General features: G+C 42.5%; 1 pseudogene and 1 gene segment (V, D, J or C); one reads left to right on the top strand and one right to left on the bottom strand.

The window, feature by feature from the left end:
- The window catches only part of LOC106676793 (Ig kappa-b4 chain C region pseudogene), a 50,372-nt pseudogene extending 24,570 nt beyond the window's left edge, over positions 1-25,802 (top strand). Inside the window, exon 3 of the transcript XR_013095457.1 lies at positions 25,318-25,802. The product of XR_013095457.1 is annotated as an Ig kappa-b4 chain C region pseudogene (transcript). The remainder of the gene's footprint in view (positions 1-25,317) is intronic.
- LOC143414749 (Ig kappa chain V region 2717-like) lies at positions 457-6,274 on the bottom strand. The segment is given in 4 exon segments: positions 457-703; positions 1,681-1,753; positions 1,861-1,941; positions 6,244-6,274. Coding segments are annotated over 4 exon segments (432 nt in total).
- Positions 25,803-27,452: the final 1,650 nt, after the last annotated feature.

Raw genomic sequence — 27,452 nt, 5'->3', positions numbered from 1 at the left:
ACAAAGATTAATAAAAATAAAATGAAAGGAGTTGCTACATTTACTCTTAAAAGTTTTTTTTTTTTTTCAACAATGATATTTACACTGTATTTTACTCTTTCAAGCCAAGTTGATGAGATATTTCAGTTCTCTATATTTCAATATTTTCAAGCTGAGTTCAAAGGTCATAGCTAAGCTTTTTTCAATACATGGCCCAGCTTTCCCTATCATCATTTTGCAAGCAAGAGGAGATTCTCTAGACTTTCTTCAACTTTTCCTTACTACGCAAAAAATGATGGTAGTTGTTTAAGAGATAACAGCGAGTATCTGTCAGTGTGTGTGTGTGTGTGTGTGTGTGTGTGTGTGTGTGTGTGTGTCCTCAGTGAACTGTATCAGTCTCTGCAGTATCTTCCAGCTGCAGCAGTCACTTGAGTTTCTGTTCAGTCTGACTGAGGGAGGTTTTTGTACGACTGTTTTTCACTGTGTGAACACATACTGACTGTTAGGAAAGTGAAAACTCTGACAGTAATAAACTGCTGCATCTTCAGCCTGGACTCCACTGATGGTCAGAGTGAAGTCAGAGTTTGATCCACTGCCTGTAAAACGAGCTGGAATCCCTGATACTCGAGTGCTAGCAATGTAAATGAGATGTTTGGGAACTCCTCCATCTTTCTGTTGGTACCAGGCTAAATAGTGGTTGTTGCTCCAAACACGAACATCCTGACTGGTGTGGGGATGAACAAAAAGTATTTTACCAGCATAATATAATCTGCAGTATGATCATTGCTTTAACAATGTAACAGATAGCTTTAAGATGGCCTTAAGATGTTTATGATGATGCTAACTTTGTATTTCAGGTGCAGTTATAACCATTTTATACATATTGCATATCTGTGCTTATTTGAGTTGATGTTCAGGTTCTTTAAAGGTCGTAAGCCTCACTGACGTGACTGTTCAGGTGATACATGCTGAGGGAAAACTAGAACATAGAAGGAATTGCAATACATGCTTACAAAACACTTATATCAGTTTATTTTATTATCTTTTATATGTTCATATTCTTGTATTAAGGTTTTAGTAGAGGTTCTTGGTTAAAACATTTATTTAGTAGAAGACATACACATAGTCTCAGTGAGCTTCTGGTCTGGTAAAAGGTCAGAAGTGCAACAGGTGAATTGAGAAAGAGCATTTGAGGACGAGACACAGACAGTAGGTGAAGAGGTGACACAAAGAGCATGTGAGGTCAACACACACACACACACACACACTTTAAATTAGATTTATTTAGAGGAGAGGTTAGTTATGTTTGGCTGTAACTGCAAAATTGTCTTGGTAAAAGAGGAACCGTTTCTTGGTGTCTCGGCAAGAAAGAGGAACAAGACAAGAACTGAAAGGTAGACAGGAAGGGCTAGCCACGAAAATAGAAGATGATTTTCTAGGTGAAAAGTCATGATGATGTTGATCTGATCTATGTATAAAATGTATCTGTGACGCATGAAGGGGCGTCAGTAAACAAACCCTGATGTTATAAAATAATTGTTTGTGCTTTAGTAAGTTGAAGATCAATTGCTGTGTTCAGTGATCTTCCCACATGTGAATTAAAATCTTCGTTTGACTTCACCCGGCCGGACCAGTGTGGTTATTTTTCGATCACCTCTTGTACCCTTTCTCAATTCTTGAATCTTAACACTGGTCCTACACTTGATGCTCACAGATCCTCCCACAGCAGAGCTCACTGCTCCAGGCTGAGTCACTGTGATCTGTCCTCTGGACTCTGAGGACACAGAGACAAAAACATAAAGCAGCTTCATGGTTTTGTGGGCTTCATTTCAGAGGGACAGATGTTGATAGAGGAGAGGAGTTTGATTCTCTGGACTTTACCTGTGAAGCAGCAGCAGAGGAGAGTCCAGATGAGGACGCAGATCAAAGTCGTGTTTTTGATGAGGAGGATTTCTGTGGCTTCTGTTGTGATGAAGGACAGCTGTCAGTCATCCAGTGTTCAACTCTCAGGACTATAAACTCTCCCAGAGCACTGGAGCATGGTGCTGCTGATGCAAAGTGCCTCTCTATGGAAATCATCTGACTGACTGATACAGAGACTTGGATCAATCTGATGATTTCTATCAGTGGTTCAGTCCCTTTTCTGATAATATTGACCAAAAGTTTCCAATTAGACATATTTGTGTTGAAATTGTTCCTTTATGAATGTTTGTTATTTAAACCCGCTTAATTTTACAACAATTCTACAACATTATGGTTTCCATACCGTTTTAAACTCTTTTCAACAAATTGGATAAAATCAATATTGTATCATTTTTAAGTGAGATAATTTAATTCAAATTCAAATTCAAATTTTATTTGTCACGTACACAGTCATACACAGTACGATATGTAGTGAAATGCTTGGACAACTGCTTGTGACCTAAAGAAAACAAACAACAAAAAAAAAAAAAAAAAGGAAAAGGCTATGAATAAGATAAGAAATAAATATGAAAAATTAAAAAGGGTAAATTTAACTAGGAAGGAATAAAATATAAATTAAGGTTAAAAATGAAGTAACTGTACAACACAAATTAGAATGAAGGGTAAATTTAACTGGGAAAGAATACGATAAAATATATAAATTAAAGTTGAAAATAAAATAACTGTACAACAAAATACACAATATAGAACTATTCCTCCAGTACCATCCACCTCCAACATATATTACAGTTTCTCTCAGTCGCTTTGGTGCAGTTCTCAAATCAGTGATGCTTTTCCCCAATCAAATTAGCCTTTCTCATTGTTTTATACACACATACACACTGCTGTTGTTTCTACACTAATAAAGGGATTTGTTACTTCATTGATCCACAACTCACAGCTCACAACTGTCGTGATCGGGCTGTGTCCAGGCAGGAATTGGACCCAAACTCAAACTCACTGGAAACAGGACTGAACTCAAAATGGCAGCTTTTATTGCTGAACAGAAAACTCCACAAAACCTAAACTGGGAAGAATCTAACAAAACACACACAGCACGAGGAAGATCACGGCACTGTAGTAATCAATCAATCAATCAATCAATCAATCAATCAATCAATCAATCAATCAATCTTTATTTATAAAACACTTTTCATACAGAAATGTAGCACAAAGTGCTTTACATGGTTAAAAGCAGCACACCCCGCCCCCCCAACTCACTCCCCACACTCTCATTAACATAAACGATCATGGATACATACATACCCCCCCCCACACACACACACACACACACACACATACACTTAAAGAGTAAAATTGGGCTGGGCACACATGAGCCAGGTGAGGAAACACTATCACAGGGAGCCGTCTGCACCGGGAGCCTCCAGGCTGGGCAAAGAAGCCCCCCAGCCAGGCTGAGAATGTGTGGATGATGTGAGCAGAACACACATATAGTTTAATGAGTATTATTTTGCTTTTCTCCATTTCATCAGTTTTGTAAGGTTAAAAAAATACAAAAAAACCATCAGATGTAATTTTTGTTCCTGAAAACAGTTTTAAACTTCTCATTAGCTGTCACAGTCCGGGTGAGCTGCTGGTAAATTTCCACCATGTTCTCCTGTGTCTGCCCCTGGGCAGAGCCGTCATCTCCTCACATGGAGCCAATCTGGAGCAACCTACTCAGGATATTTAAGACCAGCGTTGCCGTCTCTTCACTGCTAGTTTGCCAACTTACCCACGGTGCTAACAGGCTACCATGCTTCATGCTCCTTGCCCAAGTCTATGCACTCGGCCATACTCACTGCAGTTTCATGCTCCGTCTCCTGGGAAGGATTTCAATATCACACCTGCTGCCCTCTTCCCACTGCGTCTCACAGGATCACTTGGAGCTCAGGTCAGCACATCTTAACTTTGTTCAGCTCACCTGGACCTTCACCTACTCCCCTCAAAGTACCACCAACTCCACCTGCAACATAAGCCATACTCCTCTTTAAAATTCAATCACACCTGGAGAAGTCTGAGAACCCACTAACCCCCTTTTCCTCTCTCCTTCTTGATCACCACGCCACCTTAGGCCACCACGCTACATTTTCTTGTCAGGAATCCCACGTCAAGTATAACTCTGTGTTTTTGTGCCAAATAAAGATTTGTGTGAAGCAAACTCAACCGTCTCCACATGTGGTCCAGCACTTGAGTCCAGTTTCGTACAGGCCTTTGGCCCCTTGTGACATTAGGCCTACATTTTTTGCAGTACTCTTTCCAAAGTAGGTGAGGTTTTGAGAAAAATAACAAAACAAAAAAAAACTGTTTTGATGTCTTAAAACGACGGTGAAAGTGTTTTATGAAGTGTCTTTTGCATAGATGAGTCTGTGTGGTTAAAAAGGCCTTACATATTTTGAGAGCTGCATTAAGAGTGGTGAGAATGACGTTCCTGATGTAAGACTTTCACCAAAGCAACTGAGAAAAGCTGTTAGGTTTTGTATTGTTGATTGTCATTTATGCTTAGAAATATTTACTCACATATGCTTAGAAGTGTATGGTCAATTGTAGATTGAAAGAATGTCCCATCCTAGGAGGTCTGTAACAACTCTGTGTAGAAGGGAGTGCATTCATTCCTCTACAGAGTGTCCTGGCATAAATCACATACTCCCTAGGAGAGTTTATCTTTTCTTATTGATTTATGGTGTAGCAAGCACACGTATATTTCTTTGAGTATAAGAGCCTTTTGTTAGATGGACCCAGACTTCTAGCACCAGAGTCTTCACAGGGTCACATCTTGACCCTACACACACACACACACACACACACACACACACACACACACACACACACACACACACACACACACACACACACACAGAGTATTCTTTGTTCACATGTATACCTATGTAAGATGTTATATGTTAATGACCCTATGCATATTCATATAACCACAATAAAAGGAGTGCTGTGGGGAACCTGGCTGAGAGTCTCTGACGGAGGTCAAGTGGTGGGACGACACTTGGCTCCAGCCAGATACCTCCCTCATGCATGAGTAAATCAGAGCCTTGTGTCTTGCTTTTTGTTGCGTAGCAGATTGTCCTTAACGTTCCAGCGAATAGGTTTATGCTACAAACCTATCATTAATTGGTCCTTCGAGAGCCGGATCCCTAGAGTCGACGTTCACCGAGGGGAAAAGAGACACACCGAAAGACTGACGTCAGCCAGGACTTATAGAGGTCCTGCAGCAAAGTCCCGAGGCTTTAGAATTCGTCATCGGGCCGGTGGATTAGCCGTCTGTTTTTTCTCCTCGATGGATGACGATGGACGGGATTCGGGACTGATGCTACACGCAATGAGCAACACCAAGTAAGTTTACAGAGGCCGACTCTATAACCGTGTCGTTGTGCAGTCTCCGCCATTTTGTGAGGCGTTGAGAAGTTCGCTACTTAATAAGTGATAATAATAAGTAATTATAATAATAAATGAGTTTTTCGCTGCTTTGTGGAGCGATAACTGGGTTCCTCGCTGCTTTGTGGAGCGAGAGGTTCCTCGCTGCTTTGTGGAGCGAGAGGTGAGTTCTCCGCCACTTTGTGAGGCGTTGAGAAGTTCCGCGGGGTCCAGAGTGTGCTGGACGATAGGCCTATTTTGTGTTGTTGTCGTTGTCATTGTTGTCATCGTTGTTGTTGTTGTTGTGTGCGTGTGTGCGGAGCAGGACGCATGGTCTGTGACGTCAGCAGCTGTTGTTGTTATTATGGGTTCCCAAGCAACCAAGAGTGTACCAGAGGGTGATGAGAAGTTTATGATGAAATTCGCTCCCGGTAGCACAAAGTATTTAGGACATTGGCGCAAGAAATATGATTTTGGAGGTAAATTGGTTGTAGGACAATGTCAAATGTTAGTAGACCAGTTGACAGTGAAAGCAGCTTGTGCGACAGGGAAATTGAAACAGGAGAGAGAGTTGCAACTGGCGTCCGCTAAATTGTGGTTAGAGCAGGCGCAGAAAAGACAGGAGGCAGTGAATGCGAAGAGAGCAGCTTTGCAGGCCTTAGCTGTGAAACCTGAAGATGAGACGGTGCGGTCTACTTCAGTGGTGCTGACTTTAAAGGACCAATAGCGTAGAGCAGCATTAGAGAGAGAGAGAGAGGCTAGAGAGGAGGAAGACAAACAGGAGCAGGAGAAGAGGGAGAGAGAGGAGGAGGACAGAGTACGGCAGGAGTTTGGGGATGCCGCAGCACATTTAAGCCCTTATAACACTAGATCCAAAACTAAAATGGATGAGGCGAGTGCATCTGGTATGCCTGCCTCCCCTTTCCATGATACCTTTCCCATGGTGGAGGTTGCGAATCCCCATTTTGGTGTTGAAGATGACCGAAGCCGTGTTATTTGTGTTTACAGGCCATGGACTGAATCTGAATGTGCAGAGGCATGTAAAGATTTAGGAAACCTGTTGACTAATGTTGATGAATTTATCGCCCGACACAAGCAACCGTACCGTTTAAACGGTCAGGAAACAGAAGCCACCTTTAGGAAGTGTCTCACATATAACTGGGCTCACGTGCGAGGCACCTACACAGGGAGGGATGGTAATACTGTCCTACCCTATGGCCATGCAAATTTAAGAGGCCAAGTTGACGGGGTTTATGAGCGTCTTAGAAATACTTTTAAAGCTTCTGTAGATTACAACAAAATTGCCCAATGCATTCAGAAGGCAGGAGAAGATGTTCATGAGTTCAGGGCAAGATTAGAGGAAGTTTTCAAAGAACATAGTGGCCTTGAAGAGAGTGCAGAGAAGGCCAGCCCATATCAGCAGCAGTTAAAACATGCTTTGATGAATGGCTTTCATTCACCCATTGCTGATTTCATCAGAAAACAAAATGTTAGTCATAACACTGACGGGTCCGTTGAATGCATGAACTGGGCCCGCCATGCACAGGAAGTCATTAAAAATAAAAAAAAGAAGTCACAAAGCTCTGAGGCCGCTGCTTTTTTAGCAGGTGAAATTTTGTTTCAGGGACAGGCTGGAAGAGGGCAAAATAGAGGCAGGAATAGGAGAAATACAGACTCATGGCAATTTGGGAGGAACCGTGGGAAAAGAGATGATAGATGCTATGCATGTGGGGAAATGGGCCATCACGCAAGGGAGTGTCCTGATCGCATGCCTGAAGAGTATAAACGCCCTGATCCAAGAAACCCTTATTATAATAAATGACTAGCACCTGTTGACACTGCTAACACACATACATGTACAAATGATCCCTTACTTTGCCAGAATTTACAACAGCCTGTGTTTCAAACTCTAGATTTGACTGAAGTATTGTTAAATCTGTCAGGGAAAGAAGTAAAACCAGTTCGCACGTTAACTGTGCAAGGCAAAACTGTTCAATTTCTGTGTGATTCAGGTGCAGATAAAACTGTTTTAAAAGATCATGTGTCAGGAGTTGACCCTTCAAATGGCACAATTTATGTGAAGTCTGCAAATGGTCAGTTAAATCAGCATAGAATCTCTAAACCAGTGTGGATTAGAGATCCTACCACAGGACAGGCAGTTCAGAGTTCAGTTGTAATATGCCCAACTTGTCCGGTGAACCTCTTGGGAAGAGATATGATGATGAAACTTGGAATTTCAATAATTCCAACATCCATTGGGATGATAGCTGCAGGAAAAGGTGAAACTGCTGAGACAATGGTTCATCAGGACAGTGGGGATTTGCATTATTACTGGACACTTGACCTGTCGGCCTCCAGACCTGATCAAATAAACTGTAAACTGTTAGCTGCAGCTGAGGAAATGTTGACAACTAGCCATGACATACAGCCACCAGATGATTTGCATGTCACACTGAGATTTAAGACCATGCCTGGGCCTGATGAGGCTTACACAGATAAAGTGCTGAAATTAGGGCCACAGAGAATCACCATAAAAGCAATATATACTGATGGTGAAACCATGGCTGGATGTAGTGTGATCCTTTCTGAAGCTGCACAACAACTTTTTACAGGGCAAACACCACACATTTCACTGACAAAGAGTGGCACAGCTGAGTGGACAGACTTAGCATCTGTGGTGAGACAGGGGGAGAGTGTTGGAATGTGGCAGCAAGCTGGAGGGGGTTGGGAGACAGACGTGCAGCACAACATCTTTCGTAAAAAGCTGGGATGGGTGACACATACGATACCACAAACACATTTAAAGGGGAGTGAGAATGACACAGCAGAATGATATGTTGTAGATGTCAAAGATCACCCGAAGCTTAAACAGGTCCCAGAGAAGCTCTGGTCTACTGGGAAGACTGATGTGGGGTTAATAACAACAGCGAGTCCAGTAGTAATAAAACCCAAAACGTCTTTTAGGCCAAGAGTGAAACAATATCCCTTGACGCCTGATGCAGTAGAAGGCATTAAACCAGTAATAGAGGATATGATTAAAGCAGGGATACTAGTTGAAGCTCCACAAGCAGTATGTAACACACCCATCTTCCCAGTTAGAAAGGCTGATTCACAGTCGTGGCACATGATTCAAGATTTAAGAGCTGTAAATCAAGCAGTGGAGAGTATAGCTCCATGCGTCCCCGACCCCCACACCTTATTAAAGCCAAACTTCTGCTGTAAATGTTTCCACATCTGCTTCTTTTATTTCCAGTGTAGTTTGAACATATTTCAGCTCAAACTGTGTGATGATTCTCTCTGTGCTGATATGCATGAGAGGTTTCTTAAAGGGAAGTGAAACAATGTGTGAGTGAATGACTGGTGGAGCAGAAAAAACACCTGACAGAAACTTCTTAACGGAGAAAATCAAATTGTGGTTTGTGTCCTCTAACCTGATTGGTGTTTCCTAGGTGATGCCCGCCCCGCCCTGAAGGTGCTGGGTCCCTCCAACAAGGAGCTGGAGCAGGGGAAGGCCACGCTCATGTGTGTGGCCAACAAGGGCTTCCCCTCAGACTGGAGTCTGTCCTGGAAGACGAGCGACAGCAGTGGCAGCAGCAGCATCAGAGGGGAGGAGAGCAGGACTCCTGGAGTGCTGCAGAATGACGGCCTCTACAGCTGGAGCAGCACCCTGACGCTCACTGCAGACCAGTGGGGGAAGGTGGGCTCTGTGACCTGTGAGGCCACCCAGGGCTCCCACACTCCGATCTCAGAGATACTGAGGAGAGACCAGTGTTCCCAGTCCTGATGTCAATCACTGAGTCTTTGATGTTGATTTTCTTCTGTCTCTTTGTTTCTTTGTGTTTGCAGATTTAAAAAATAAACTCATCAAACAGTCATGTTTCCATCTCATAATGACAACAATCAGAGCAACAATCTCCTCTAGTTTCATCCTTTTGTGTCTGTTGTAAAGCTGATATTTCAAACTCTTAAAAGAATAAAAACATAACGAGAAAACATGTTCTTTGACTCTGTGAGTTTAATAAATGCACATTAAAAAATAAAAATGTTGTAAAATTTAGTTAGAAGGACCAAAAAAAATGTCAGGTGTAATGTGCAGTTTAAATAGCTTAATATATTTTTAAATCCACATATTAAATATTTTCTATAAGATTTAGAGGTCAAACAATAGATTATCTGTGTGCTCTTCATAATTTATAGTCTCAAGGCTGTTTCATGATCTATATTTTAATCTGACCTAAAACCTAATAAGTAAATTAAAGAGAAGGATGTCATCTGTATGATTAAACAGAGATCATTTAAATGACATTTAAATTAAGATTTGCTGAAGTTTGATTAATGAACTATTTGGCAGTGAAACTCTGATGAAGCAACAAAGCAGAGAAGAGTCTAGAAGCTGGTGGTGGCAGAGGTGAAGCAGGTGGAGACTTAGTTGAGGATCCCTAATTGAACTTTCTCAACAAATTACAACCATAAAGAATGAATGTGTGCAAAAGAAAAAAGGAAATTATCTTCAGTTAGAGCTCAAAAAACTTTTAAAAATCTTTAAAAGTAGGTTTTGTGTGTAAAAACAAACCATTCAGTATTTGATCCTCAGGTTTGTATTTCATGACCTTAAACAGCACATAAAGTTTATAGAGTTGTAAATGAAAATTAACTAACTTAAATCTCCAAAATCTGAGAAGAGGGACATTTTGAGCATTTTATTGTTTCTGAAAATGAAAGCTTTCAATTGCTGGGGAAGTTCTTGCTTTATGATTTATTTTCAGACTCTCATTTTTGATAACGTTCATGGAGAAGTTGCTCTTATTAATTATCGTATTTATAATCGGCTTCATGGACCTGGTCCATAATATTTAAAATCATGATAATGAAGTGTGTGTGTGTGTGTGTGTGTGTGTGTGTGTGTGTGTGTGTGTGTGTGTGTGTGTGTGTGTGTGTGTGTGTGTGTCTTCACTAAACTCTATTAGTCTTTGCAGTAGCTTCCAGCTGCAGCAGTCAGACTATATAAACTCTCATCAAACGTCCATCTGTTAAAGGTTAGATAGGGTACATACAGACATATGTACAGTTAAGGCCATAAATATTTGGACAGAGACAACATTCAGCGTTAATTCAGTGGGTTGAACATAAAGATTACATTAAAATTTGAGGCACTAAAGCATTTTTTAACACAATCACATCATTTTAGGTGTTCAAAAGTAACTGGAAAAGTTAAATAGCAGAAAATTTCCTGGGGTTGTGGGGCCCTTAGATCTCGGGTCTCTGGGCCCGGAGGCTTGGTCTGCTCCGGCTGCTGGAGGTCTCCTGAGCTCTTTTTTAGAGGGTGGTCCCCTCCAGTGACCCTCTTGGCCTCTCGTGTACTGGATGTATGGTGCCTGGATCTCGTCCATGCCTGCTTCATGTCCTGGCGGGCAGGGCTATGGCTCCCCACACTTACTATTAGATAGCCACATGGAGAAACCTTTTGAATCCAAGTGCGCTCACGCACACAGGTGTACTAAGACACACACTAGATGATGTGGTAAGGATAATTTTGCTTTCACCAGTGTTCTTTCTCAGGGTGTACCAAGCTCCTGATTTCGTCACTCCTTACACTGTAGTCTCTCAGTATTTTTTTTTTCTTTTTTTGCAGTTTAAGGATGGATTATTTCACCTGCATGGAGAGCTCTTTTAATCACATGTTCTCTGTTATCCCTTTAAAACCGGGCACGCTCTGTTTTGCATAACTATTTTTAAATCCCGGTAGAACTGCAACCATGTAAGCTAGCGCAATATTTTTTTTGCATATGAAACCGGAGGATTTGTACTTACATGTAATGCCATTAGCTTACCCTGGGTCACGGTTTCCTTCCACATATAGCTTTGCAAAAACTGCATAGAAACCACTTGCAGCAACAAAAATATAATATTCCAGAAACACAGCGGTTCCTAACACTTCCTACGTTGGGATAGACGTCAGCGCGAACTATCGTGAATTATCACATTACAACAAAAACCTTTTACATTTCTACAATACGTGATAATTATGTATACTGTAATAACATGCTTTTATGTTGTTCAAATATGAAAATTATATTGTCAAAACAATAAAGTTTTCACATGATAACGTGATATAGCTCTACTTTTCTTCTGCCTGGGTGGCAGCTCTACACTTCTGCAGTTTTATTGTTTAAGGGGAAAAATGTACTAAATATTTGAGGTAATTTTTTTCTCACTCAGTTTAAGATAATAAGGTAATAAAGGAAAAGAAAGCACAGAAAAAATATGGAAAATGTTATCATTACTTAATTGTCAAAAATTAAATTTTTCTAAGCAGCTGTTGTCTCAGATACGCTTTTCTTTATTCTCAGTTCCTCTTCAGCTGAGGGAGGTTTTTGTACAGCATTGTATCACTAGGTGAACGGCCACGTGTTATAGTGCTGACAGTAATAAACTCCTGCATCTTCAGCCTGAACTCTGCTGATAGTCAGGGTGTAGTCAGTCCCAGATCCACTTCCACTGAAACGATCTGAAATGCCAGACTGACGGTTGGTAGCATAATAAATTAAGAGTTTGGGAGATTCTCCGTCCTTTTGAAGGTACCAGTGGAGGTTTGAGTGAACACTTGAACTGGATTTACATCTGACAGAGACAGTCTGTCCTGGAACAACAGACTGAGATCCAGGAGTCTGAGTCAGGACTTGTTCTCCTGATGAACCTGAAAACATGAAAAAGAGAAGAAGAGTTACTGAGATGATGAACATCCAAACATTCGAGGATAATTTCTGGTGAACCTGGCTGCATGCTGAAGCAAAGTTTCCACAGAGAGTCTCACCCTGAACAAGGAGCCCCAGGGTGGCCAGCAGTAGAGTCAGTGACATCATCATTGTGCTGCTGGTGTGTGAGTGGCTCTGAAAGGCCTGGGCAGCCACTGATCAACACTGGCCTCTTAACAGCTGTGAGCAGAGAGGCAGGACACATATGCAAACACACAGAGTCAGCTGGAGCTGTCCTCAACATAACAGGGTGTTTTACCCTCAGTGAAAACTGAAGAATTCAATCATTTATGACATCTAGTGGAGAGAAAGTAGGTTTGTTTCAACTTGTAAAACACCTGTTAATTTATTTATGTTATGTTAACACATTTATGACTCTTGTGTAAAAAGTTTTGCTAATACAAAACTTCAAAAAGCACAACATTTTAAACTGCATCTGGAAAATAATGTCCTTCAACAAATATTTCCTCAAAAAAGTGACTCACAAAAGAGAAAAAGAGCTACTGGATATGAGATGATAAGTTAATGACCTGAAATAAGTCCTTAAAAAAACAAGCAGGATGACGAGTCAGCTAAACTCTTGGTGTCACAAATGAAACAGTATCACATCACTCATAAGTAATGAGGTCACTATTACGCATCCTTTTAAAAAAAGAAAAATTAAAAATGTCTATTACTCAAATTAAAAGAAAACTAAAACAATCAAATCAGAAAAGCTGATTTTATTACAAACTTACAGCTTCATTAACATGAACAAATTAATTTGGACATAAAAACTAACTTTTTACTAAACTGTCACAGTTCAGTTTGAGAACAGAAAAAAACACCTCTGCACATGAAAAAAACTCTTGATACACCAAAGAAACACATGACAAGCAACAGGGGTGGGTAAAGGGTGAGAGACAGCTAGTGTAGACAGTGCATCCGGGCCTGCAGCATAAACGCTGGTCTCCTTGATCCCCGTCAGCATCGGAAGGGAATAAGCGTTGAAGGCGTTTGGAAAGGGAGGGGGATGAGTGCACATCTGCATGTGTACATATGTCTGTGTCTGTATGTGTGTGCGTGTCCAGAGTTCAGCTGAGACAGTGTCTTTTGCCCTGCCAGGCTAAGTAAACAGTCTTCCAGCCAACCCAGGTGGCCTTGCATGGAATGGGAAGGAACAGACTAAACACAGTCGTTATCAGGGTGTTGTTGTTCAGCTCCAGGCTTGAGACCAGAGCTGGCACCAAAGGGGGTATCCGCATAAGTGATGGTATTTTTTACTTTAGTGCGAACAGCTCATATGAATTTCAAAGCAGTTCTACAGTCCAATACTGGTCTCTCAATCTCCCGTTGGAGAGCCGCGAGCTTCGCCATACTTGCGTTCTGTGATGTTGTCATTCTTGTGCTCAAGGAGCCGATTCTGAGAACTCACGGCAGTGTGCCTCCCCGAGATGTCATCCGATTTGCGCCCAGAGATGTTATTCTGGGCGAGCCCTTCCGAGATGTATCCAGTCTGCAGTCAGAGATCTTATTCTGAGTATTCACAGCAGCCGTAGCCTCTCCAAGATCTTATCCGTGATGACTCAATGAGCCCATTTTGAGAAAGTCACACCTCTCCCATCGTTCCAATCCCAGCGTGCAGCCTTGTGGGGGTTTGAACTAGACAAGGACATAAGAGGCTAAGCAGGGAAGCTAAGGGAGAGGAGGAGGAGAGGAGAAAAGTGCGACCGCCTTCGTCAAGAGCAAGAGCAGAATATGGTGCATTGCGGCCACCAACTCATGTGAAGTGTGGCTTAAAATATCAAAAACAAAAAAACTCCCCAAATCCTCCCTTAAAACACAAACTATTACAACATTAACTAGAGATGCTTTTTGAGTAGTTTTAACCAGGGGCGATTTTAGTCCATTTTGGGGGTGCTTCAGCACCCCCAAAATGAATCAAAGCACCCCCAAATAGCTCTTACTTTTTTGACAATATTTGCTGTTTGTGTGACCAGTGTTGGGAAGGTTACTTTTAAAATGTATTCCGTTACAGAATACAGAATACATGCCCCAAAATGTATTCTGTAACGTATTCCGTTACGTTACTCAATGAGAGTAACGTATTCTGAATACTTTGGATTACTTAATATATTATCATGCTTTTTACAACAACGTGAATGTACTATTGCTGGGTGATTTATTACTATTACTGAAGGTCCGCGACTCCGAACTGTAGTAAAGGGACCTCTGACTAATACGGCGGGGTCCCTGTCGGCTCGTAGCCGAAAAATAGCTTTACTTTGTTGTGTGGGTCAATTTTTCTTGCGAGAGACAGAGAGAGGCGTTGAAAGGCTGCTCCAACGGAACTTATTGTTTCGGAGGAAAACACGAACACGGTGTACAGTCGAGTCTTAATAGCTTACTTACAACTGGGCTCGTCAGGCTCTCTTCTTGTCAGGCTCTCTTCTTGGCTGAAGTGGTTATTATTAGGTGAACCTGCTGGATGTGGAGGTCCTGGGCTGGTGTGGTTACACGAGGTCTGCGGTTGTGAGGCCGGTTGGATGTGCTGCCATATTCTCTGAAACGCCTGTGGAGACGGCTTATGGTTGAGAAGTGAACATTCAATGCACGGGTGACAGATCTGGTTGACATTCCTGCTGTCAGCATGCCAGTTGCACGCTCCCTCATTGCTTGTGGCATCTGTGGCATTTTGCTGTGAGACAAAACTGCACATTCCAGGGTGGCCTTTTGTTGTGGGCAGTCTGAGGTACACCTGTGCACTACTCATGATGTCAGATCAGCATCCTGATGTGGCACACCTGTGAGGTGGGATGGATTATCTCAATATAGCAGATGTGCCCACTACCACACATTTGGACTGATTTGTGACCACTGTTTGGGAGGGATGGTTATATTGTGTATCTGGAATGAATTTTAGGTCTCTACGTCCATCCCATGGGGAATGGGAGCAGTAACAAAGGTGTTGCGTTTATATTTTTGTTGAGTGTAGTATGGGAGGACACCTACTCTGTATCTGTTTAAGTATAAGAGCCTTTTGTTTAGGTGGACCGCTGGACTCCTGGCACCAGCTTACACACACACACACACACACACACACACACACACACACAATTCCCAATAAAAGGCAGCAAGCGGAGGCCGTCGTTGGGGTCATTTTGTGGTAGACACCGACGAGGCCTCCATTGCAAATAAATCGATCGATCGCTGACTGTCTCGTTTTCTTCATGATGAATTAGTCTCTAAACCAGCGGGGCTTGTGGAAACACAGACCCAACAACACCCAGGTAGAAGACGAGTATTAATAACTGACTGCACACTTATTTCCACACTGTCATCCTCGAGTAGGTGAGAGGGAATGAAGTCTTGCCCCAAAGACATTTTGTAGGTTTGCTGGCTCCTTAGAGTACGAGCACCTGGATGACTGAGAGCCTTCACAGATCTATATTTTTAAGCTGAGCTCAAAGGTCATAGCCAAGCTTTTTTCAATACACTGCTCAGCTTTCTTTATCATAATCGTACACATCATGGATTTGGGAGCTTCATTTCAGAGAAATAATTTTTGCAAGATGAGAGATTGTTTCCCGAGACTTTCTCCAACTTTTGCTTGCTGTGCAAAAATGATGGTATTTGTTTAAGAGATCTACAGTGTGTGTGTGTGTGTGTGTGTGTGTGTGTGTGTGTGTGTGTGTGTGTGTGTGTGTGTCCTCAGTGAACTGTATCAGTCTCTGCAGTATCTTCCAGCTGCAGCAGTCACTTCAGTTTCTGTTCAGTCTGACTGAGGGAGGTTTTTGTACGACTGTTTTTCACTGTGTGAACACATACTGACTGTTAGGATAGTGACCACTCTGACAGTAATAAACTGCTGCATCTTCAGCCTGGACTCCACTGATGGTCAGAGTGAAGTCAGAGTTTGATCCACTGCCTGTAAAACGAGCTGGAATCCCTGATTGTTGAGTGCTAGCATAGTAAATGAGCAGTTTAGGAACTCCTCCATCTTTCTGTTGGTACCAGGCTAAACGGTTCCCACTATCTACACGCTGACTGGTCGTACACTTGATGCTCACAGTTCCTCCCACAGCAGAGCTCACTGCTCCAGGCTGAGTCACTGTATATTGTCCTCTGGACTCTGAGGACACAGAGACAAAAACATAAAGCAGCTTCATGGTTTTGTGGGCTTCATTTCAGAGGGACAGATGTTGATAGAGGAGAGGAGTTTGATTCTCTGGACTTTACCTGTGAAGCAGCAGCAGAGGAGAGTCCAGATGAGGACGCAGATCAAAGTCATGTTTTTGATGAGGAGGATTTCTGTGGCTTCTGTTGTGATGAAGGACAGCTGTCAGTCATCCAGTGTTCAACTCTCAGGACTATAAACTCTCCCAGAGCACTGGAGCATGGTGCTGCTGATGCAAAGTGCCTCTCTATGGAAATGATCAGACTGACAGAAACATGCAAGTTAGAATAGAATAGAAAGCCTTTTTTGTCACTATAAAGTTGTACAAAGAGATACAGAGAAAATGAGACAAAGACACAAATTTGCAGGGGGAGAAGTGCCAGAAACACATTATATTAGATTAATATTTCAAACATTACAAAATGCTAATCTTACAGCACCAAAATGATTGTATCTCTACAGTTTAAACATTTCTTATGCACAGAGTGGATAGTCAAAAAAATTGAATCATCAAAAATACATTATTTTATATTTATTACTTTTACTATTACTTACTTTTTAGTCTCATTTTATTCTTATTGTCACGGTTTCTGAGTCAAGCTGCATGGTGTTATGAATGAAGGACCCAAGATTCAGGCACAGGCTGTGATGCGAGTGAGCTTTTATTCCAACAGGTGAAAACACACAAAAAAAAGTGAGGATGGCGAAGATAGAACTAAGGCTACGTTCACACTGCAGGCGAAAGCGCATAAAATCCGATTTTTTTGACCCCGTCTGCTGACAGATGGAGAGAATAGACAGACTGTTCCCTGTTTGTGAAGGACTGCTAGGAAAGTTTAACATAACTGTCTGTGCTGAATCAGTCTTATTAGGTAATGTTCACATAATGTTATCATCCCAGTGTTTTCAGTGTGGGAGAAAGTACTCAGGGCCTTCAAGTTACACACTATGAAAGGCAGCAACAAGTTTAATGTTCAGAAACCTAAAGTATGTAAAAATAAATGTTGGTTTCAGTTCTATGAAGCTTTGAGTATTTTGGATCAGTAGCTGCTGTGTTTGTTGCATCATATTGCTGTAATTGTTTATATGCTTTATATATTCTGAGCTAAGTTGATCTATAGTGTTACATCATATTCTATAAGGATGTTATGTGTTTGTAGACTTTCTGCCCAGTTTGACCCATTTAGCAGACGTCAGCCTGTTTAAGGCTCTGATATCTATTCTGTGTGACTTACAGCAGTTATGACATGGTCTGATTTTCTCACCCAATAAAGGAATATTTACTATATCAGTCTACTCTTCATTTTATCAGACACAGTTACCACAGCTCGTACATTTTCTTTTTACACATGTATGTAAGCATTGAGCCAAATGTAATAATGCCAACATATTAAACGAACAATATTTGTCTCTTATGTATAATACATCTGTATATACACTTTTGAGTGAAGATTTAAGGTGATAGGAAATATAAATAACTGCAGTGTGTGTGTGTGTGTGTGTGTGTTTTATGTGTATGTACTCATCATATATTACTGTCTATTAAAGTCCTGTAGTAATTTGTCCATCAGCCTTTGGAAGGTGGCCGGTGCCCCATGTAGGCCAAATGGCATCACCGTGAACTGGAACAGGCCGGCAGGTGTCCTGAAGGCGGTGTACGGTCGAGAAGACTCCTCCAGTGGCACTTGCCAGTAACCTTTGCAAAGATCCAAGGTGGTGATGTACCTGGCCGCTCCGATCTTCTCCAGCAAATCCTCGGTTCGAGGCATGGGGTAGGCATCAAACTCTGAAATGGAATTAAGCTTCCGGAAATCAATGCAGATGCGTAGGGAGCCATCTTTGAAGATGATGACCACCGGGCTACACCACTCTGAGCAGGACGGCTCTATCACCCCAAGCTCCAGCATCTTCTCCACCTCCTGTCGCAGTTTATCCACTAGGTGTTGTGGAACCCGGTATGGACGTTGGCGGATGGGATGTCCATCCTTTAGGCGTATCACATGTTCGACAAGGGTGGTCCTGCCGGGGTTAACTGAACACAGAGATGGAGTCTCCCAAAGGACTTGGAATAGCTCAGCAGCCTGCTGTGGGGTAAGATGAGTCAGCACCGGAGACATCGGATCGGCTCCCTGCTCGGGTTCTGGCTTCCCTTCTCTTGGCACTTCTCTTGCCATCAGAGCTTTCGCAGGGGCCTGGTGGGAACGCTCTTCCCATTCTTTCAGGAGATTCACATGGTAAGTCTGCTTCGGTTTCCTCTTTTCAGGATGATGAATCTCATAGGTCACTGGCCCCATTCTGCGAAGAACTGTGTATGGCCCTTGCCATTTCGCCAGAAGTTTACTGTTGGCTGACGGGAGAAGTAACAACACCTTTTGACCAGGTTGAAATTCACGTTGCCGGGCCTGTTGGTCATACCAGGTCTTCTGGCTTCGTTGAGCGTCTCGCAGGTTGACCTCTCCATAGTATCTCCCCAACCGATCTCTCATTTCCAGCACAAATTGCACCACTCCTTTATCATTTGGAGCAGAAGCAGGAGACTCCCAACCCTTCCGGAGGAGATCCAATGGCCCCTGCACATCCCAACCATAGAGTAGCTCGAATGGTGAGAAACCAGTGGAACTTCTCTGTACGCAAACAGCAGGAAGGGTAGCCACTGGTCGCAGTCTTTCCCAGTGTCTGACACAAACTTCTGCAGCATCCTCTTCAGAGTTTGGTTGAACCTCTCCACTAACCCATCTGTCTGTGTATGGTAGGGTGACGTCCTGATGGCAGAGATGCCTAGCTGGTTGTGGAAGAGCTGCATCAACCTAGAGGTAAAGTTAGTCCCTTGGTCGGTCAAAATCTCATCTGGTATCCCCACCCGGGAGAACAGCTGTACTAGTGCACGCAGAACATTGGGTGCCATGAACGCACGCAGGGGGAACGCTTCTGGGAAACGAGTCGCATAATCACACACCACCAAAATGTACTGATGACCCCGACTACTTTTTACCAGAGGACCCACAATGTCCATAGCTATCCTACGGAAGGGGGTGGAGATGACCGGAAGTGGCTGTGGCAGGGCCCTGTCTGACTTGCGAGCTGGACAAGTTTTCTGGCAGGTAGGGCATGTACGGCAATATTTTTGTATGTCTGTGTACATTGATGGCCAAAAGAAACGTGAGCTAACTCACATATAGGTTTTTTGGCGACCCAGATGACCTGCCCAGGGGAGGGTATGTGCTAATTGCATAATGAGGGGTCTACAACTAGAAGGTATCACAAGCCATTGGTGGTCACCGTCAACTGCATACAACACATTTTTGTCAACAATGAACTTCTCTTTCCCTCCCCATTTCCCAGTTCCCCCTTCAGTCACATTAGCAAAGAAAACTTTCAACGTTTCATCCTCCCTTTGCAACAAAGTGATATTTTCTGGTACATCCCATTTCATGCTCTTAGTGTCCGGCCCCTTTGACCATAGCTACTTCTCAATGCGGCGTTGGCGGCGGGATTTTCTTGTCCCATTAGTGCCACCCTCGCACAGAGTACTGTCAACGTCTGGCAAGGGTTGGCATCCAGCCTTCATTTGGGCTCTAGTGACCACTGGGCCAGACACGTTTAATTTAGTATTCCCCTTATCCCCCACATCAGTCTCTGTCCACTGTTCTTCTTTTTCTTGCAGCAAGTCCATGAGTACAGGCAAGTCCATCCCCAGAATAACCTCTACAGGCAAGTTCTGTACCACCCCAACTGACAACAGGTATGGCTGTTCATTAATAGTCACTGTTACCTCCACTTTTGGGTATGGATGTTTATCACCATGCACACATGGTAAATGGTAAATGGTCTGTATTTATATAGCGCTTTACTAGTCCCTAAGGACCCCAAAGCGCTTTACATATCCAGTCATCAACCCATTCACACACTGGTGATGGTAAGCTACATTGTAGCCACAGCCACCCTGGGGCGCACTGACAGAGGCGAGGCTGCCAGACACTGGCGCCACCGGGCCCTCTGACCACCACCAGTAAGCAACGGGTGAAGTGTCTTGCCCAAGGACACAACGACCGAGACTGTCCAAGCCGGGGCTCGAACCGGCAACCTTCCGATTACAAGGCGAACTCCCAACTCTTGAGCCACGATCGCCCTTAAAACTTCTTCCTGTCTGCTATAGTCCACACTGTTCACTGGTACCAAACTATGCTTAATTAAAGACATAAAACTACCAGTGTCCAGAGAAGCAGTAGCCTGCAGACCATTGACCATTGACCTTTACTTTTTTATAGCGTTGCACATCCACTGGCTGGACCCTTGTGGGCTCCATCTCCAGCCGCAATAATAACAAAGAAAGTCCTTACCCGCTCCTCGTAAGTTTGATGCCTTGGGGTTTTCTGGTGGCTCTGGGTTGCTCTCCCTTTTCAGAAGACCCGATGATGGGAGTGGTGGTCGCTGTGGCGTCCCAGATGAGCATGCAGGTGGTGCTCCTTTACGCGCATTGAAGTACTGTGACACCAGCTTAGTAGCGGTCAGTCCATCTGCTGGCTCATGCTCCCTCACCCAGGTCCTCACCTCCCCTGGAAGTACCCGGATTAACTGCTCCAAGATGATAGCTTCTCCCATCTCTTCTTTAGTATGCTGCTCTGGTCGGATCCAGCGCCGATAGAGGCCCTTCAGGCGATAATAGGTCTCAGTGGGGCTCTCACCAGGTGGAACTGTATTGGACCGGAACGTCTGCCGATACGTCTCAGGGGAAATGTCAAATTTGGTTAGCAACGCCGCTTTTAAATCTTCATAACGATGGGCTCTTTCTTCATCCATTGCAGTGTAGGCCTCCAACGCCTTCCCCGATAGCAGTGGAACCAGACGACAGGCCCATTCACTCTCTGGCCATCTCCAGGTTTTGGCAACTCGCTCAAAACGCAACAAATAGTTCTCAATGTCTTCCCCCATCTGATAGGGTGGAATTTTTGGCCCAGCAGATCGCATCCACTCTGAGACTGACTGGTTGAGGCTGTTGATCACTGCTTGTGACTGACGAGAGGGAACCTCCTCTGGGGGATCCCGGTATCCTCTTTGACGTGCAGGTGTAGGCAGTACCATTCTGGGGCTGCTTGCTGTTGCGGTGCTTGGCGTGGCCGTTGCTGCTGTGGTGCTTGCTCCGGCTGGTGCTTGGGCTGGACTTTGCTGACCAGCAAAATCTGAATGCAGCTGAGCGTTGGGAGGGGAAACAGTCCTCAGCCCCCTGAGTTCTGTCAAAAAAACCTCCTCTCTCCTTTGCTGTCCCGCCAGGAAGTCCCTCATCATCGCAATCAGCTCTCCATTTGGGTCACGTGCTGAGGTCGAAGCTGTAGGCAATTCTGGAAAAATCCTGCCGGAAACCTCCTCCTCCTCCTCTGCTGAAGAAGATGACGCCGGCACTGTGTCCCATGCCAGCTCCTCTGCTGTCTTCTCCACTGGAAGCTCATGCTGCTGGGACCGCAGCCCTGTGCGCTTAACTGGGAGGCGCGTTTTCCTCTTCCGACTAGCAATCCCACTTCTGACACCATATGTCGCGGGGTCCTCTCCTAAACTTCTCCCGAACAAATGCAGGCGTAGTCAGGAAGCATTCAGTGTGGATAATTTATTCTGCCGGCCTCCCAGGTGCACAAAAGATTATTTACAAAGAAAATAGGAAACTAACTTAAGTCAACACAAAACAAATATCTATATACAAAACACAGTCTGCATGTTACCCTCTCTGTAACATCTCACTGAAAGAACCCAGGTAGGCCCTGACAGCCTTCTTTTATACCCCATGGCCCCTCCCACTAGGCATAATAGTCATCTCTTTATTATTTCTTTTACCAAACAATCTTTCCCCCTCAGCTTATTTCCAGCTGTATTCCTACAATACATATATGTATATACAGACATTTATGGCCAATTCCAGGCAGCCTACAGTGTTTCACAATAACAAAAAAACAAACAAAAAAAATAATGCAGTTCACGTGACCTTTCAAGCGCGCGCGAACCCACTATTTGAACCCGAGAACACCATACCATCGGCTTGCATAACCCCCGTATAATCGGCGATCACAGCTAGTCTCCGCGACCGGCTTTATTAAAGGTAAGTGGGAAAATATGTTGGCCACCTTCTGCACTGCTCAAAATATACCTCTCACCCCTTTTGTTTATCTGCCCGGTCGACGAAAAGATGCGCAGTAATTGTAGAAACTAATGGTGGTGGTGCATGTATGCACCCAGATCAGCTGTCTGCGGCCCGGGACGGTGTAACTCCGTCACAACAGGTAACAATAACGCCTGTACCAGTTGTTGTATAGCAGAGGTGCTCAAGTATAAAAACAATAATAAACACAATGCTTTGGTTCTATAACATTTTTCTATCATTACTTTATTTTGGATTAGGTGCATGAGCTTTTAAGTATGGATAATTAAATAATAGATTAATGAAACACCAGAGTGTGCCCTGTTCTGAGATGTACAGCAAGTGGAGAGTGACAGATGAGATGAGGAGATGGAAGAGTGACTCACAGGCAGAGCCGAGTTCATTTCCCACAGTTTTGTTGTTTAATGCTTCCGAGCGCTGTCACCAATCTTTGCATTTTATTATCATCTCATAACACTTCTTTAATCAGCTACCATCTCTGCTGTGGACTTTTTACTGTCTACAGTCTCAAAGCAACACAGACCTCCATCACTATCTGCAGCAGGAGCAGCAGCAACCCCTCAACAGCAACAGTGTTGTTGTTATTCAGCCTGGTTCCATGTGCCCCTTTTGAACTTTGAGCACCCGTCCCTTCCAGCATCTCTGCACGGCCCTGCTCAGAATCATTCATCTGTTTTAGGTTGACATTTTATATGTTTTGTAGAATAACAGGACAAACTGTGAGACTGGAAAGACCTGAGTTTCATGCTCTGTTTTGTGACGTAGTGTGTAATGCTCAGCAGTATTATCATTTTAACTGGTTCTGTGCGCGATCTGAAGACACTAAGTGTTTGTGAGAGAACATAAAACTGTTTTGATGCATTTGTGAGGATTTACCTGATGAGTTTTAAGTTTTGTGATTGTAGCTTGAAAATTAAATTTAATGTTTAGAGTTATGAGAAAGAAGGTGGAAGCATTAAAGTGATGTATCTTAACAGTTGTAAAATGTAAATGACCAAATTGGATTATTGGAATATAGTTTTATTGTGTTTCGTTGTTTTTTATGTAAAAATTATAATATTAATATGTTATGAAATTATGATTTAAAGAATTCATATTGTTGAGTTTGTTTGTCTCAGAGTCAGAGAGCCGTGTCTCTCTACAGTCAGAGGTTTTTGTACGGCGCCTCAATGAGTTTGTATCACTGTGGTACACGTTCGGTGGAGGAACCAGACTGCAAGTTGGAAGTAAGTCAAACTTAAACCTCATTTACTTTAGCAAATTTCTTTCTTGTGGTTATCTTAACTTTTCTGTTCAATGTGCCAGAAAAAACCTCAGGAAAATAGTTTTTAGATAAATTTTCATGAAGAAACAAAGTTAGCTTCAGAATAAATGTTAAAATCAATATTAAACACAATATAAAACATCAGAGTGGACTTGAGGATATTTTACATATACATACATCTGGTTAAGTCTCGAGAGCTTTTAGTTTTAATCCAGTCTGACAGTCAGAGAGCCGTGTCTCTCTACAGTCAGAGGTATTTGTACGGCGCCTCAATGAGTTTGTATCACTGTGGTGGACTTTTGGTGGAGGAACCAGACTGGATGTTGGAAGTAAGTCAGCCTTAGAGCTTTTTCTTTTTTTAATGTAATTTTCTTTTCTTTAATTTCATTTAATATGAAAGGCTTGGAAACTTTTTATGTAACTGATTAATTATTTTATTCATAAATTTTGTCCTAAGAAACAAAGTCAGCTTTGGAAATGAATATTCAGACACTCGGGACAATTTCCAATGAAAATCTGGGATGTTTCATATTATTCATTATTATTTCTGGTTCTGATGATAAAGTTGTATTTTGAGGGCTTGTAGGTTTAGTTCAGTCTGACAGAGTCAGAGAGCCGTGTCTCTCTACAGTCAGAGGTTTTTGTACGGCGCCTCAATGAGTTTGTATCACTGTGGTGGACTTTTGGTGGAGGAACCAGACTGGATGTTGGAAGTAAGTCAAACTTAAACCTCATTTACTTTAGCAAATTTCTTTCTTTTGATTATCTTAACTTTTCTGTTCAATGCGCCTAAAAAAACCTCAGGAAAATAGTTTTTAGATAAATTTTCATGAAGAAACAAAGTTAGCTTCAGAATAAATGTTAAAATGAATATTAAACACAATATAAAACATCAGAGTGGACTTGAGGATATTTTACATATACATACATCTGGTTAAGTCTAGAGAGCTTTTAGTTTTAATCCAGTCTGACAGAGTCAGAGAGCCGTGTCTCTCTACAGTCAGAGGTTTTTGTACGGCGCCTCAATGAGTTTGTATCACTGTGGTGGACTTTTGGTGGAGGAACCAGACTGGATGTTGGACGTAAGTCAGCCTTAGAGCTTTTTTTTTTTTTTTAATGTAATTTTCTTTTCTTTTATTTCATTTAATATGAAAGGCTTGGAAACTTTATGTGTAACTGATTAATTATTTTATTCATAAATTTTGTCCTAAGAAACAAAGTCAGCTTTGGAAATGAATATTCAGACACTCGGGACAATTTCCACTGAAAAAAGTTAAACCGCACAGAGTGAAGATAAAGATCTCTGGTGTTCTTATTGTATCATATCATTTACAACAATGTAAGCAATAAAAAAAACACACATGAGGTAAGTAGTGGTATTGAGTTTCTTATCCAGAACAAGCTGTTTATTAAGAAGAACTGATGATGTTGAAGCTTAACATCTTTTAAAATTGTTGACACATCTTTGTTTTGTTTTATTATTTCCAGTGTAGTTTGAACATATTTCAGCTCAAACTGTGTGATGATTCTCTCTGTGCTGATATGCATGAGAGGTTTCTTAAAGGGAAGTGAAACAATGTGTGAGTGAATGACTGGTGGAGCAGAAAAAACACCTGACAGAAACTTCTTAACGGAGAAAATCAAATTGTGGTTCCTGTCCTCTAAGCTGATTGGTGTTTCCTAGGTGATGCCCGCCCCGCCCTGAAGGTGCTGGGTCCCTCCAGTGAGGAACTGAAACAGGGGGAGGCTACAGTCATGTGTGTGGCCAACAAGGGCTTCCCCTCAGACTGGAGTCTGTCCTGGAAGGTGGATGGCAGTGGCAGCATCAGCTGGGAGGAGAGCAGGAGCCCCGTGGTGCAGGAGAACGACGGCCTCTACAGCTGGAGCAGCACCCTGAGGCTCCCTGCAGACCACTGGATGAAGGTGGGCTCTGTGACCTGTGAGGCCACCCAGGGCTCCCACACTGTGGCCTCAGAGCCACTGATGAGAGACCAGTGTCCCCAGTCCTGACCTGACTAACTGTGACTTTCATGCTGGTCTTACTTTCAGTCTGCATTCTGTAGCTTTAAAAAAAAAAAAATCGAATTTCTTCTCTCATTTCTCATTGCTTTGTTTAAAGTTGGTTTTAAAAGTTTTAAAGAATAAAAAAATATCTATATTAAATAAGGACTGAGTCTTTGTCTTACTTTTGTGGTGATGTGAATTTTAAACTCTAAATAATGATTTCCAGGGTTCTAATTGGAAACCAGTGTGCTATCTGTAGTCAATATGAGTCAGTAGAATTAAGCCACTTTCAATACATGAAGTAAAGCAAAGTTTATGTTAAAGAGTAAGTGCGAAGGGGAATTGAGAGACACTGCCATTACTAAGCAGGATATTAAAGACATTACATTTATGCAAATTCATTGCATGCTGTGTAATGAAATGTTTCAGCATGTTGCAGTTTGTTGTATAAAACACTGAGCAGTGTTGAATTCTCCCAATTCTTTGAATCTTTGGGCTGAAGGAGGGACAATACTCGGTGTATAAATGCTCAATCAACAATCATTTATTTCCATACAATTCAACAGTCAGAGCATTACAACGTCCAGACGGGAGAGATGCTTGCAGAGGTTCGACAGCATGTCTCAAAATGGTGACGGGTTGCTCAGCTTTTTATAGTCTCTAGTGGCCCCCAGCTAGTCGTAAAAGCCAAAACATCACATTTTTTCTCGGTTACAGCGCCTAAGTTATGACCTCGGCAGTTGTTTCTCTGCTTTCTGTAAGGTGGGGGTGTGGAATGTGGTCTATCTATCTCCCCTGTCTTTAGACACAGAGTCTCCTGCTTACAACCTTCTCTTCATGATTCAACAATTAAGGATGTCAAGAAAACAGTGTAACACATTCCCAGCAGATCAAGGATACAGAGTGATGCACATTTATCTAATGAACTAATATGTGAATATGTTCTGTTAACTCAAAAGTATAATGAGAACTAAACTACATACAGCTCACACACTCTATATTAAAGGGTATAATATGATCTACAGCAGTATTCTAATTCAACTACTTTGATTACATATATAAGGTAACATATAATAACAGAATAATCTAATAGCAGGTGGAGCAGAAAAGCGCTGTACAAGAATGAGTCTATTCTCGTGATCAGTGTTGGGGCAGGTATTTTAAGAAGTAATTTAATATACAGAGTTTTTTTGTTAAAAGTATTCAGTACGTTATTTTGTTTTGTTTTTTTTCTGTAAAATCACCTGAAACACAACATGTCATAACTGTCATTGAACAATATGAACTTGTAGGCTACAGTCTCTCACACCAACATAAATCCCTATCCTAACGACGACACACATATTTTCTTTCTCTTGGCATTTAGGTATATGAATACCTGTCAAGGGTCCTTGACATACAGGTCTCCGACTCGGAGGACAAAAATTAATGTCCTGTGTCTTAGGAGGGCAGGATTGCTTTGCTTTTTCTTTATACGATGCTTCGCAGTATTAGTTTTGCCTAACAACCTGTTTTTGACTCCTAAATTGTCATTAATGCAACCGCTCTACATAACAGTCAGTGTAACTGATTATAAATCTTTTATTCATGAACCTACACATTACGCTTTATTTACTAGTTGTATGTATTTTAACAGAGCAAGAGGTGGACCACACGTTTGAAGAGCTGCTGGTCTTTATAACTGGGGCTGACTTACTTCCACCACTGGGGTCCTGCAACATAGACTTTTATGATCAGGAGTCGGGGATACGCATCGATGTGCAGCTTATCCCTGTATCTTCCGAGACGTGTTGCATACAAGGATCAATTTAAAGA

The sequence above is a fragment of the Maylandia zebra genome, linkage group LG22, assembly GCF_041146795.1.
Source record: "Maylandia zebra isolate NMK-2024a linkage group LG22, Mzebra_GT3a, whole genome shotgun sequence".
In the NCBI taxonomy this organism is placed as follows: Eukaryota; Metazoa; Chordata; class Actinopteri; order Cichliformes; family Cichlidae; genus Maylandia; species Maylandia zebra.
This window is presented reverse-complemented; position numbering and strand designations above follow the sequence as displayed.